Below are 15,263 nucleotides of genomic sequence, written 5' to 3'. Positions count from 1 at the left end.
TCTCCTTCTCTTTCTGCAAGTCTGCCTTTCAAACAAAAAAAAAAGTTTTTTTTTTCAAAGTAGGATAACAATGCATGACGACCATTAATCATGGACTTCAAAATAGGTAGCGGAGTGGGATTTAAATCCCAATACTCACACACAAAAAAGATAAATGTTGATGAGATAGGTGTGCCAGGTGCCCTGATCTGATCATCACATTTGATGTTGTGTATTAAAATGTCACACTGAACCCTGTAAGTATATACAGTGACTAGGTGCAAACAACAAATAAATATATGAAGGGAAAGGATTTGGTTGGAGGCTGCTGTTGTGGCCTCAGGGAAGGAGGGCTGATGAGAGGGGAGGACACAGAGATAACGACAGCCTTTGCCTTCGAGGGCCTTCTACTGGCAGCTTGCTGCTTTCTGAAAAAGATATATTTATTTATCTGAAAGAGTCACACAGAGGGACACACACACACACACACACACACACACAATCTTCCACCTGCTGGTTCACACCCCCAGAAGGCCACATGGCCAGGGCGGGACCAGGCCGAAACTGACAGCCAGCAGCTCCATCCAGCTCTCCCATATGGGTGCCAAGGGCCGAAGCACTTGGGCTGTCTTCTGCTGCTTTGCCCAGGCCATTAGCAGAGAGTTGGATGGGATGCTGTTACCAAAGGCAGTGTCTTTATCTGCTATTCCACAATGCGAGCTCCTAGTAGTTTGGTTTTTAGGCCCTAAGTGGGAACCCTGAAACATAACCTGTATTTTATCTGCACTCTATTTTTTTTTCATGTTATCATTATGGACACGGTCCCAAATAAACATTCTCTTAGCAAAGCTCCCACTACCTCCAATATGCCTTCTTAATAATGAGCTTCAAGGTCATATCTCCTTACGTGCAAGTGGCACAGGCTTGACCTGAGAACACAGGACAGGATACACGTCCACACTAGGGAACTGTAGCTGGCTTCTTAAAAACAGCTTCTGGCGGGGGCGGGGGTAGGAAGAGTGGAGCTGTTGCACAGCCAATAAGTAAGGCTATACCAACTTCAATGCTCGCATCCCATATGGGCTTGTTCCTGCTGCTCCACTTCTGATCCGGCTCCCTGTCAATACCCTGGGAGAAGCAGTGGGCATGGCCCAATTGCTTAGGCCTCTGCTCTGCATCTGGGAGATCTGGCTCCTGACTTCAGTTCAGCCCAGCCATGGCTACCGTAGCCCCTTAGGGAGTGAATCAGTGGATGGAAGACCTCTCTCTCTCTCCGTGGGCGTGTGAGTGTGTGTGTCTAAGTCTGATTTTCAAAAAGGTAAATCTTTTTCTTTTAAAGATTCATTTATTTTTATTGCAAAGTCAGATATATACAGAGAGGAGGAGAGAGAGAGGAAGATCTTCCATCTGATGATTCATTCCCCAAGTGATTGTAACTGCTGGTGCTGGCGCTGATCTGAAGCCAGGAGCCAAGAACTTCCTCCAGGTCTCCCACATGGGTGCAGGGTCCCAAGGTTTGGGGCCGTCCTCGACTGCTTTCCCAGGCCACAGGCAGGGAGCTGGATGGGAAACAGGGCTGACAGGATTAGAACCAGCGCCCACATGGGATTCTGGCGTGTTCAAGGCAAGGACTTTAGTTGCTAGGCGACTGCCCCAGAACCCAAATAGGTAAACTTTAAGGAAAAAAAAAAAAAAACAGCTCAGGGGTGGGGTGTTTCCCTTAGCTCTGTTATGACACTTAAGCCTCTTATCAGGGCACTGGTGTGGATAGTTTCTGACTCCAACTTTCCACCAATCAGACCTTTAACAAAAGGGCCTCTGACGACACCCAAAGATCCAGACCACAGCAAGGTGCTTGCAATGGTATCTCACAACAAAAGCATGCAAACGCAGATGGGTGTGCTGGGCTGGATAAGGAAGGGTACCCTTGTCCTCATCTGGACAGAGAGGGGAGCAGCAGCGGGGTCTGGGTGCTGCTCTCTCAGAGTTCTGAAGCCCACCACGGGGTTTTAGTGCACAGCCCCCAAAGCCAGCAACAGTAACCCCTTCTGGGACACCGAGCACGGCTCCTGAACACCCGTGGGGACCGCTGCCAGCCCTGCTCTTGGTCCGTTTTTTTTCCTTGCCCCATTGCCTCCCTGCCCTTCAACAATGTCACACTCCCTGCTTCTGCAAGGGAAGGTTTCTAGGAAGTGAATTCTCCAACATCTGTCGGATAAACTATCTTCAGTGGGTCTAGTGTCTCTGGTCATGGAGTTGAGAAAATTTCTTTCTATTCACCTGAAAATCACCTGTGGACTTGGTGGAAGAGTGGGGGCGAAGAACGCTGATCCAAGAAGACATTCCCTTAGAATTTCGGGACTCACTGCCTCTGGGTTGGATGTGTCAGCCTTGAGGGACTTGTCTGCCAGGTAGGTCAAGAGAGAACCGGAAGAACAAACACCTTTTAAAATAGAAAACTGTTCGGGCCCGGCGGCGTGGCCTAGCGGCTAAGGTCCTCACCTTGAACGCCCCGGGATCCCATATGGGTGCCGGTTCTAATCCCTGCAGCTCCACTTCCCATCCAGCTCTCTGCTTGTGGCCTGGGAAAGCAGTTGAGGATGGCCCAATGCATTGGGACACTGTACCCTTGTGGGAGACCCGGAAGAGGTTCCTGGTTCCCGGCTTCCAATTGGCGCGTACTGGCCCGTTGTGGTTCACTTGGGGAGTGAAACATCGGATGGAAGATCTTCCTCTCTGTCTCTCCTCCTCTCTGTATATCCAGCTTTCCAATAATAAAAAAAAAAAAAAAAAGAAAGAAAACTGTTCAAAAAGCTGAAGTACGGGGACTTGAATTTCCTACAACGCTTTTATGGCATGGTTTCACAGGACTACATCTTGAGCAAAAGTTGGAAAGTTGAACAACTTGAATACACAAAAAAGAAAGTTCTAGAACGCCTCAAACTAGCAGAATACATGAAGTAGAAGCATGGACGCTGAGTCTGTATATAAACAAGCAGCTCTCTGGGAAGAGGGCCCTGAGGATGAAATAGGCTTCTCCCAGAGGAAAGGGGAACCCACAAAACTGCTCCACCACGCCTCAAGAAAATAATAATAATAAAAAATCCCTCTCTCTTCAGGGACCTTGGACGAGAAGGGTCAGAAAAGAACAGAGGTTTGGCAGCCCCTCTGTGACCTCCGGCTTCTGGGGGCGTGGGAAAGGTTGGGCTCTGGGAGTTACTTCTTCGCCCTCCCGGGATCTTGGGGAGCTGGGGCGGATGAGGGGGGCGTCTGTCTGCCATCAGCGACACCCCAAGTCCCTTCTAGGAGCTGCAGTCCAACCCTCGGGGACCCGCCTGAGGGCGTGGCCTGGCTCGGCTTCCCAGTCGGTAGCGCGGCGGTAAAGTAGCAGTGGCCACGGCGGCTCGTCCGACTCCATCTGGGTCTCAGGGGCGACGTTCCGGGGACCCCGTCGGGAGCGCGACCGCGCCCTGAGGGGGGACGCACTCCTTTTCTCGGCGGAGGCAGCGAGCTCGCCGGGGCTTGCTGCGTCCTACAAGACGTGCTGACGTCGCGGAGGGCCGGCAGTCGGCGCGGGAGCGGCCGGCGCGCGCACGCGTGTGTGTGTGTCTGTGTGTGGTGTGCGCGCGCGCTGGCTGCCGCTTGAGGCGGTGGGGCGCGGGCAGCCGGGCTGTGCCGGTCCTAGGGCGGTGACCGCCGCAGCAGCCGGGCAGCTCCAGCGTCCCTCCCCGGGAGAAAAGGGCCTGGGCGGCCGAAACAAGCTAGGGGCTATGGGGAACACCGGACTCTACACCTCTCCCGGCCGCGCGTCTAGCTCCAGGGGCGCACAGTGACGGCGGCGGCGGCGGCGCCCCCGGCCCCTTCCCGGCAGTGCCGAGGCCGCTTCAACCAGAGACCCCCGCGGCCGGCGTCGGGCCGGGCCAGGCCATGAGGAGGGGCCGGGCCAGGCCTCGCTGACACCAGCTCCGCGCGGCGGCCTCTCTCCTCCTGCCCCTCGTTTTCCGCTCCGGCCTCTCAGCATGAGCGTCCTACCGGGCCCGGGGCCGCTGCAGCCCCATTCCCATCGCCCGCGGGCGCATTCCAGGTCCGCGGGTCCCCGGTGCTGATCACCACCAGTACCACCGCACCGTACCGCGCTGCTGCCAGCTCGCTGCATGCCCCCGGGGGGCGCGGCCATGGAGGTGGTGGGAGACTTCGAGTACAGCAAGAGGGACCTCGTGGGACACGGGGCCTTCGCCGTGGTCTTCCGGGGGCGGCATCGCCAGGTGAGCGCTTGCCTGCCCAAGCCGGCCGACCCCGGGGCGGCGAGGCCCAGGGCGCCTGGGCCCACAAGCCCGGACTGGGTGGTTTTTGAAACTCTAAGAAGCTACAGAAGCCTTGATCGCTTTTCCCCTACCCCACCCCAAACTTGGCCGGCGGCCCCGGGCCTGCCATTGTGCGCGCTGTCAGTGCCACGGGGTTTGTTTTGATCTTGGCGAGGGGGATTGTTTTGAGGCCGGAGCCGCTAGGCAGCGCTCCACCTACCGGGCCGGCCGCCGGCCCATTGATGTCCCCTGCTTGTCAAGGGTGCTGGGTAACCAGAGTGCGCCTGGAGATGGGGGCCGGGGAGTTCATCCAGTGTGGAAGTTACCCTGCACCCCAAATGACTGCATAGCTCCTTGCGCACCTCGAGGCTCGAGAGTGGCTGGACCTTTTTTTTTTCCTCCTCCGCCCTGGGCTGCCAGAGGTTGTCACCTGTGAGGTTGACCATTGCACGCCTAGTGGAGAACAGGGCCAGTGTCCCACTCGCCTCAGGCTGTTTCCAGCTAGAAGGAATCTCCCCAAAGTTGGTTGCCCTACAACCCCGACGAGTCCCAACTTCCCCCCCACCCCCCGCCGCCGCTGTTGGGTTGCGGGCTCCCAGTGGAAAAGATGGTGAATTTTTCAGGCCAAGTAAACATGAACACATGTTCAAGCCTTTGAGAAAAAAAAAATATTCTTTTTGCTGTTTCGCAAGTAGGGTCAGCCGAGGTTTTAGAATCTAAAGAATTTGAAAGGCACACCCGGAGTGGAAAATAATCTTAAAGGGCTTGGCAGTGTTGATTGGTGCCAAGGGACGTGTTGAAAGGAGGCTGTCTTTGTTGTTTATTGGATGAGGTGGTAACTGCTTCTCGTTTATGATGGGAATAACTTGGAGAGATTAAGGGACACACAATCCTGCCAGGCTTATTTCCAGTTACACATGTCACCTTCCAGATTCACATCCGCATATTCCTGTACCTTTCAAGTGGTTGTAAACTGTCTCTTCTGGTTGTCATTGAATGCTGGTCTCCCTGTGGTCTTAATGCCCGTTATTTTTACTAGCTGTATTGTGTGTGGAACATTGGCTAGCTACACTGTAATTTAGGAAATCATTGAGGTTCTGTTCCCTTTCCCCCCACCCCAGTGCTGGATGTACATTTATTTGCTAAAACCATCTGTGTGCTTACAGGGTTTTGGGTTTTTTTTTCTTTTGTTTGTCTGTTTTTTGTTTTTCCCCCTGCTGACTTGTTTCTGTGAAATAACTTCCAGGAGTAACTCTGTTTTTCCCTTTCAGAAAACAGACTGGGAGGTAGCTATTAAAAGTATTAATAAAAAGAACTTGTCAAAATCACAGATACTGCTTGGGAAGGAAATTAAAATCTTAAAGGTATGGTACCTTATGTAACATTTCATGTTGGTTTAAACCTTCTTTTAAGTTAAAGCGGTGCGTGATGACGTCCTTTGCAATGTGACAGTTGGTTCCCAGTTGGAGAGATTGAGGCTGCTGTTCATTTTTGGGTGCTCAGTTCATCGAAACATTGAGTCCTCCGAAGCTGGTTTTAAGAATAAATATTTGGCTCTTGGGCCAGATGTTGGAGGGATTCTAAGACTGCTTTTAAGTTTTTCTTTTTTTTTAAATTTTTTTTCTTTCTCCTAGTCTTGTGTTAATGTTTGACAAGAGGCACACACACTTTGTTTAGCTTTTCTATTGATTCTAATTTAAAAAAATTTGGGGGGGGCGGGGAAGATGGAGGACTCATACTCCTTTTTACTAAACTGAAGAAAGATAACTTTCCTTGGGAGTGGTGCTTTTAAATCACTCACAGAATAATCTAAATGAGATGGTTTGAGGGGAAAAACATTTCATGGTGACATAGATTTGAAAGATCCTTTTTAGTAACTACTTCTTTGACAGTCGCAAAACATTTGACTCAAATGACACCAGTCTTGGCGTTCCAGTATTTCCAAATTAATGTAATCCTGGAACCCTCATTTAACCTTTAACTGACTTTCATCAAAGCTCTATGGTGATCTCTTTGATAACAGTTATAGTTCTGAGTTAAGAATTATACTTTGTTTTCTTTTAGCCAGACAATGTGATTTTTAAAAAGTTTGGTATTTTATATCTCTGTTGTTACTAGAAAGTGAATCTTAAAATTAGCAAACTGTTAGAAAAATCAAAACCATGCTATCTATAGGACATAGTTGGTAAACAAATGTACTTAAATTGTTAGGAGTCTAAAAGCTGATGATTGTGCAAAACTGCTCAGGATCTAAGGAGTTAACCAGGCACTATGCTTGTTGTGCTTTAATAGGTTGAATTGTTACAGCCTGGGTCTAGAGGTGTACTGTGCTGTAATTGTGTTTATTTTTTTATTTTAATTTGCATATTGAAATATTAAAATGATTAGACTACAAATATTTTTTCAATTTCCTTAACAGGAACTTCAGCATGAAAATATTGTAGCACTCTATGATGTTCAGGTACCTTATTTTGATTTTTTTTTCAAATTAAAAACTTTGAAAAAATGGTTATTTCATATAGAAACAAATGAATCTTAATAGAAATAAACTACTTAGTTTTTTTGAGCAGACGTACAGCTTGATTTATGTATTTATTAATTACAGGCTTGTTTAAAATAGCACAGGACAGTGGGCTGAAACGATGTGCTGCATGAGTAAACTTACTAACAATTGCTAATGTGGGGGAATTAATGTTTGAGGCTATGTAGAGGAATATTGGTACTGGACCTCGTATTTCTGTGATAAAAGACTATTGTAGGCTCTTGAAAATTAAATAGAGCTTTTTTTCTTGTGCTGAAAGCAATACTTATAAATTGTAGAAATGCTAGAAAAGAAGATGGATAAAAGCAAGGACACTATACGTCCTCGTCACCCCGCTGTTGAGTGGCATTGTTTTCTGGAGGAAGAAGGTCTGGTTCTGTAGTCCTCTGCTGATGTAGAATTCCTCTGTTGTCCAAATAACTTGTGTAAGTCCTCTCAGGAGCCCAACTTTGGACAAAATTTACTATTTCCTGGGTGGAGCACTGCTATTAATTGTTTTAATTGTTTCGTTGCTGTAAAATGAAGTAGGAGGTGCATGGTTAGTGGCTGTAGTGTGCTCAGCAGTTCTCTGTCACATGCGAGAGTCACCCTTGGCTAGGGTGGCGGTCACCACGTGAGACCTGCTCAGGGAACAGCGGATTCATGCTTCCTCCCCAGAACACCAGGGAATGCCAGGGGGCACAACTTCCATGACTTCTTTCCTCTGATCTGACTCATCTGAACGATTGAATTCCAATAAAGGATCACTTTTTGTGATTCTTCTATATGTATTTCTAGCTGACACCTTTGCTCTATTCACTTGATAACTCAGTCCTATCCACTTTGCCAACTTTTGGGTAGCTGCTGTGTGCCCAGGGATTGTTCTGAGTATTGGAAATGAAGCAGTAAATAAAACCAAGTTCGTGCTTTCAGTGTGTCTGACTAGTGGGGTGACACAAAATAGACTAGTTTACATGACCATTTTTAAAATGTATTCAATTTCATGTGCTTTTATCGTAACACAAGCATTCAAGCTCATAAGGTGTTTAGGTTTGTCTCATAACAGACAATGCGTACTTTTTGGGCATATGCTTGCTTGTTTCAAGTTTAATTTCTAAAACTGGAATTAGCAAGTCAAATAGGATGCGCAGTTTTAAAATTTCTGACTGAAGAGTATTAAATTTTACAGAATGTGTGTGTGCTGTGGGGTATGTTTTACTGCTTGTTCAAATAGGTGTGATTCCTTCCTTTGAGAACTATAGGAAAGTTTAGAAAGAAAGGTGAGTGAGTGTTTGGCACAGTGGTTAAGACCACGGCATCCTGTATCTGCATTCCTGGGCTCCACCTCCATTCTGCTTTCGTACTAGTTCACACCTCAGAGGCAGCAGGCTCAAGTACTTGGGGTGCTACCAACCAGCCATGTGGGAGACCTGCAATGAGTTGACTTAAATAGAAAAAGGAAAAGAACTTACATCAAAACGAATCTGTCTGGTAGTCTCTGGTTGAAATGTTTGTTCTTCTTAGAGCTGTTTATGTAATTTGTCTTAGTCTCTCTATATCAAGAGCATCAAATAGTGCAAGTCCGTTCCTAGTACACTATTGTGACATAGGATTAACTTTTAATTTCCCCTTGTTGAGAATACAGAAAACTGACAAAACAGGGTGGATGTTGCTTTTAGGGCAGAAGATAGATTATTTCTATGTAATTGTAAAAATAACATAACCCATGGTGAAAATAAACATTGCAAAAATGATAAATTAAAAGAGAAATGGTGGAGTCAGCAAATTGCTGCCATGTGGGGTGTCTGTATTCCATCTCCGAGTGCCAGTTCAAGTCCTGGCTCCTTGGCTTCTGCTCGTCTTACCGCCAGTGCACTTGGAAGCAGCAAATGAAAGCTTGAGTGCTGGAGCTCCTGCCACTCTTGTAGGAGGCTTGGCTGGAGTTCATGGCTCCTGTCTTCAGCCTGGCTGTTGAATGTTGTGATCATTTGGCAAGTGAACCAGTATGAAAGATTGTCTCTGTCTTGCTGCGCCTTTAAAAAAAAGGAATAGCAGTTCTGTAAGGTAATTGCTATTTGGTGTGTTTCTTTTAGAATTTTGTAAATTAATCTGTAGCCAAATACTTAAATTTTTTTAAAGTTTTAATTTTTATTGGAAAGGCAGCTACACAGAGAGGAGGAGAGACAGAGAGGAAGATCTTCCATCTGATGGTTCAGTCCCCAAGCAGCCGCCACAGCTGGAGCTGAGCCAGTCCGAAGCCAGGAGCCAGGAGCTGCTTCTGGGTCTCCCACACAAGTGCCGGGTTCCAAGGCTTTGGGCTGTCCTCAACTGCTTTCCCAGGCCATAAGCAGGGAGCTGGATGGGAAGTGGGGCTGCCGGGATTAGAACTGGCGTTCATGTGGGATCCCGGGGCATTCAAGGCGAAGACTTCAGGTGCTGTGCTATTGCGCTGGGCCCCCAAATACTTAATTTTAAACTTCTAGTTGTTGTTAATAGTATGTATACGGAAATGCAACTTGTTAAATTAAGCTTAGTGTATCTTGGAAACCCTTTTACAATCAGTATATTAATATAGAGTTAGATGATAATTCATATACTTAAAACCCAAGTGTGGCCGTTCGGATTCTTACTTTTTACTCTTAGAAACAGTGCTTCACAGAAAACTTGTGTCTGAATCTTCCTGTCGTTGTTGAACCTGCTGTATTAGAGCTTCCACTCCTGGTTCTCAGCAGCTGGGGTTGGGCTAGGGCAAAGCCTGGAAGCTGGGACTCAATTTGGGTGTTTTAAATTGGGAGGGACTCAACTACTTCTGTTATCACCTGTTGTCTCCCAGTATGTGCACTGGAAGTAGGAAGCTGGAATCAAGGGGAAAACAGTGACAGGACTTAATCCAGGCACTCCAGTATGTCAATATCTCAACCAACCTCTTGTTTGCTTTTGTTCCTGAAGATTATATTTACATTTATTTGAAAGAGTGATGAAGAGTGGGGGGAAGAGAGATCGATTTTCTATTTGTTCATTCTTCGAGTGGATGCAGTGGTTTGAGCTGGGCCTGGCTTGAGGATGAGAGCTAGCAACTGCATCTGGGTCTCTCCTATGGGTGGCAGGGGCTTCTTCCACTGCTTTTCAAGGTGCATCAGCATGGAGCTGAGTTGGACCCAGGACCTGAACTGGACTCTAATGTGGTCTCCCATGTTGTAGGTTAAGGCTTAGCAATGCCAGTCCTTAGCCAGCTTCAGTTGAATCACTGTGTCAAATGCCTGCCTCTTTTCTTGCTTATAATTCCTGTAGAATAAAGTGCTTGAAGTGAAATTGCTCAGAGATATTACCATATTGCCTTCTAAAAGGTTAAACCAGTTTATTTTGATAATTGCATGGGGGGGAAATCTGAAGGTTTTAACCTTTAGTTTTTTGAATCAGTGCATCCTTTATCTTGTATTTTGCATTTTCATACTTCTTGCATGACTTTCCCATTGCCATTCTGTGATACTTTTGCTGTATTAATCTTTCCTACTAATGTTGTGATTAGTAATTCTTTTTTTTTTTTTTAGATTTATTTATTTTTATTGCAAAGTCAGATATACAGAGAGGAGGAGAGACAGAGAGGAAGATCTTCCATCCGATGTTTCACTCCCCAAGTGAGCCGCAACGGGCCGGTGCGCGCCGATCCGAAGCCGGGAACCAGGAACCTCTTCCGGGTCTCCCACGCGGGTGTAGGGTCCCAAAGCTTTGGGCCGTCCTCGACTGCTTTCCCAGGCCACTAGCAGGGAGCTGGATGGGAAGTGGAGCTTCCGGGATTAGAACCGGCGCCCATATGGGATCCCGGGGTGTGTTCAAGGCGAGGCCTTTAGCCACTAGACTATGCCGCCGGGCCCGTGATTAGTATTTCTTGAGCCAGTTAATAAAATGGTTATAAACCAAAGATGATCTTGCCCTTGTGACACAGTATGTTGGGGAAGACAACATTAAACAATGTGCTAAGCATTCCAAGTGGCGAAAGAAGAGTAATTGGAGAGGTTTGGCGGGCACTTGGGGCCTGGGAGTGGGTGAGTCCAGGGCAGGCTCCCTGAAGAAGTGATGTCTCAGTAGACTTGAGGCAGAACAGAAGAAGGCTTGGCTGGGGTTGGCAGGAGAAGAGCAAGCGAGCTTTCTGAGGTGATGAAGCCACAGGAGAGCTCACTCAGTGTGAGCTCCTGGCAGAAGGTCCCTGTGCCTGGACGCCAGGGGTCAGAGAGCAGGTAGGGTGATGCTATACAGTTTCACAGCGCTCACAGGGATTTTCATTCTGAACACCGTATGTGGCCATGGAAGAGGTCTGCAGTATCCTGACTGTTTTTTTCTTAAGATTTATTAATTTTTATTGGAAAGCCAGATAGAGAGGAGGAGACATAGAAAGGAAGATCTACTGTGCGCTGGTTTACTCCCCAAGTGGCCACAACAGCCAGATCCAAAGCCAGCAGCTTCTTCTGGGTCTCCCATGCGGGTGCAGGGTCCCAAGGCTTTGGGCCGTCCTCAACTGGTTTCTCAGGCCACAAACAGGGAGCTGGATGGAAAGTAGGGAGCTGGGATTAGACCTGGCACCCATATGGGATCCAGGCGCGTTCAAGGCGAGGACTTTAACTGCTATGCTATTGCTGCAGGCCCCTGATTGTTTTTCAAAAGACAGGCTTTCCTTGCATATTCTGGGCAGGAGGTAAATATCTGGTGGGTAAATATCTCCCTCCTGGTAATTTTAGTGCAGCATAAGCAAAATGATTTATTTAAATATGGTGCAGGCCAAACCAAGACATCTGAGAAAAAGTTGAAGCTCTATTTTCATCATTTTCCAAATTAATTTCCAAATGAATGAACGGTTTAAATACATCACATAAATAATAGCCATTTTGTGTAATATTTAGATGACTAAATATAACTCAAAGTATATAGAGACATTTTAAATCAGAATAATAAACCCCAATGCTACAAGATTAAGGACTTAGAAACATAAATTGTTTTATGTCACCATGTAAAACCATGAACATATTGACATGCCAAAAAGAGGCACAGTAGTATGTGTCGTGCTGTGTACGGGCCTCTTGGTGTTCTGTTAGCGAGAGGCCAGTCTGTATTGCTGCTGTGTAGCTGAGGTAGAGCCCGAACTAGCTGCAGTGATAGGAGTCGGGGAAGTGGCAGAGGGTGCCTCTGAGCAGCCGGGGTTGATCACAAGAGGCAGGAAGGAACTTTCAGGGCAGATGGAAATGTTAAACACTTGGATTGGTGGGGTAGATGCGCTGGTCTGTACCTTTGTTACAGCTCACCACGGAGTTGTATGTTTAAATCAATGTCTGTTTATGCAAATTACATCCCAGTAGATGCAAAAAGGGGCAGTTGGCAAATAATAGTTTGAAAAATACCTGCAACAAATAATAGATAGCGCTGAATCACTTAAATCCTCTGATTTTGGTGAGGAAAAGACAGTCAAAAAAGTAAGAAAAGCATGAGAATTGTCAGTTTTCAGAGTAAACATAAAGTAGCTAATAAGTGAACTAGTAGGAAAAGGTAAATTAAGATAACAGTGACACTTTTTGCTCATCTAGTTGGTGAAGGTAGCATTAGCGGATAAGGACACTGCTTGTGATGCTGGTTCCTGTATGGGTGCTGCTGGTTTGGGGCCTGGATGCTTCATTTCCTGTCCAGCACTGGAAAAGGCAGCCAAGGACACCCAAATCCTTAGACCCCTGCGACCCACGTGGGAGACCTGGACAAGACTCCTACCTTTGCCAGACCCAGCCAGCCCCAGCTATTGTAGCCATCTGGGAAGTATACCTCTCTGCCTTTCTCCTCCTCTTTCACTTTTCTTTTTAAATCAAAGCACCAAGGTGTCAGCATTTGCCTAGTTGTCAAAATTCCAATTAGGATGCCCCCATCCCATATCCTATTGCCTGGGATGAAGTACCATTTCTGCCCAGTTCCAGCTTGAGGAGTGAAATAGCAGATGGGCACACTCTCTGCATCTCAGATAAATAGAGCAAAATTTTAAATAAATGACTCCTCTGTTTTTTTAAGAACAGTAATATTTAATGGCAGAATTGGTTGGGATTCCCATGAGTATTGTATTCTGTGTCTGTCACTTGTAGAAATGTGAGTTGTTAAGCCACATCTGGAATACTGTCTGGTAATTCCATTTTCTGCCCTTTTGCTTTATTGTTCTGTAAAAATATTTCCAACTTGCCTCAAGAGGGATCCTGTTGGGGCAGGCCAGCGTGTGCTGCTCCTCCTTCTGGAGCCTTGCAGTGTTCCTCAGTTCTGTCAGAGTAAAAGCCACAGTGCTGTTACTACAGCTCAGCCGGTTCGGCAGGACTTCTCTGGCTGCTTCTGCTCAGACACCTGCCTCCCCATGGTTCCCAGGGCACCCTGGAACCTGGCCCTGTCCCTTCTCCTCCTGGAGTCCTTATCCATGTCCTGTGTTCTCAGGGAGGCCCTCTTGAGCCTGCTCAACATTGCAGTCGCCTCTTCCCGCAGCTGCCCAGCATTCTCTAGCTTTCTTCCATACTTTACCCCAAAGCACTGAGCATCCTCTAACATGCTGTATCTACTTCTTTTGTTGTTAGAATTAAAGCTTCAGGAGAACAGGGCACTTAAATTTCATCATTTATTGCTAACCAATAGCTCCTACCTAGACTAGTGTCTAGTAATATACTAGGTAATTGAAAAATAGTTGAATAAAGAGGAATATCTGTTTCCATTGAAAATGGATATCCCTTTTACTGACCTGCTATGAATTCCTGGCCATGTATTTCATAGAGATCAAAGTATGGGAGCTGTCCAGTAATCATTAGTGCAGCATTACTTAGTGTGTCCATGACTAGAAACAAGTAAATGTCCCTTAGTAAATGAATAGTTGAATAAATAGTGGAATAGCCACATACAGAAATTGAGATTAGCAGATATGGTCTGGAAAAGTTGGGGAGATGTTTAAGAGAATTGATAGGACTTGAATACTCAGGCTGCAGGGGGTGGTGGAGGGGAGCCAAAATGGATAATTCTTTGCTGTCTGTATCAGTATTTTTCTACTTTGGACTTTTTTTTTTGGTTGTTTTAATCTGATTTTAACCTCTTTTTTTTTTTTATAAATGGAATTAAGTATATAGTAAAAATGTAGCCACCTGCTCGTTAATGGCTTGTAGGTTTCTTGTCATTGAAGGACTTCTCCACCCTGCAATTATAAAAATGTCCCCATGGTTTTTTTTTTTTTTTGCTAGCACTTTTGGTTCACTTTTTTTTTAATTTACATGTTTGCTTTCCAGAATTTGTGTTGAAAGGAATGATGTAAGGATTTGACTGTTTTCCAGGAAGCCTGGCTAGTTATCTGAGGCTCTTATTCTGATGATAACTATAGAAGAGCATTTATTCTTCAGGGCTATTGAAGAGTATTTAGGCAATTTGAAGAATTATGGATAAATCAGGTTCAGATTAGGTGGGTACTTGATTATTAGTTAATCTACCTGAGGTCAGTGTGGTACATCTAGACGGTTTGGCAATCTTTGGTGTAATTAGTGCTCTTGACTGTGTATTAAGGAAGAGATTTTTCCACAAACTTTTGCTGTCTTGTGTCAGATCAGTAAGCTAGAACTGACTTTCATAAGATTTTAAGAGCTTTATCTGTAATGATCTGCATGTTTGTGTCTTCCCAGAATTGATGAGTTGACATTACCTCCCCCTCAAGGAGATGGTACTAGGAAGTGTGGTTTGGAGAGTAGAATCCTCACTTGTTGAGTCAGTGCCTTTAGAGCCACCTCACCCCTCCAGTCACTCATCTGCGCTTGGCTGTTACTGAGCAGCTCCCACCAGACACCCACTCTGTGCCTCGATGGACTTCCAGCTTCTCGTTTTGTAAGAAAACAAATTCCTCTTACTGATTTACTTCTCTCAGTGGGTGAGAGATTATGGTCAGAATGAGCGAAGAAATGATCTATGAAGAGTGCTGGGTGGAAATAAAGCTGGGCAAAGAGTGCTTTGGAACAGGCCACTTCTTCCACGTTAATACCTTTCCTCACTAAAGTGGGGATAATTCCAGCTCTGCTTATTTATAGAATGCTCTGAGACTGTCTAGTGCCAAGTAACCCCAAGGGCAATAAACCTGAGGATTTGTTTTTTTCTTTCTTGCGCTTATCTTTTCCTGTGAGATAACCCACAGAAGTTAGATGAATTGGAGATGAATTAAGAAATATAGAAGTGAGATGTAAGGTGGTCGCTCTCAGGAACCAAGAAGTTTTCTTTAGAATCTTTTCCTTGTTACCTCTTTTCTTTTGCTTTGTGTCACACACTTGGTTTTTCCATTTCAGCTTCTAGGCATGTGAATTCTGAAAAGAACCTGCTGACTTGTTTTAATTCATTTTATTGTTTTTGAAATTATAGTAATAGGATCTTAATATAAAGATAGTTCAGATGGCCTACCCATATACAAAGTAAAAAAGAGA

At 45.9% G+C, this 15,263-nt stretch overlaps 1 protein-coding gene across 1 annotated transcript in view; it reads left to right on the top strand.

Annotated features, from left to right (window-relative positions):
- The first annotated feature begins 3,850 nt into the window (after positions 1-3,850).
- The window catches only part of ULK2 (unc-51 like autophagy activating kinase 2), a 78,030-nt gene continuing 66,617 nt past the window's right edge, over positions 3,851-15,263 (top strand). Inside the window, exons 1-3 of the mRNA XM_004599306.4 lie at positions 3,851-4,244; positions 5,555-5,647; positions 6,703-6,744. Of these exons, the coding sequence (XP_004599363.2) occupies positions 4,134-4,244; positions 5,555-5,647; positions 6,703-6,744 (246 nt within the window). The 5' untranslated portion in view covers positions 3,851-4,133. The remainder of the gene's footprint in view (positions 4,245-5,554; positions 5,648-6,702; positions 6,745-15,263) is intronic.

This window comes from Ochotona princeps, chromosome 17 (assembly GCF_030435755.1).
Source record: "Ochotona princeps isolate mOchPri1 chromosome 17, mOchPri1.hap1, whole genome shotgun sequence".
Taxonomy (NCBI): domain Eukaryota; kingdom Metazoa; phylum Chordata; class Mammalia; order Lagomorpha; family Ochotonidae; genus Ochotona; species Ochotona princeps.
Note: the sequence above shows the minus strand (reverse complement) of the source record. Positions and strands in the feature narration are given on the sequence as shown.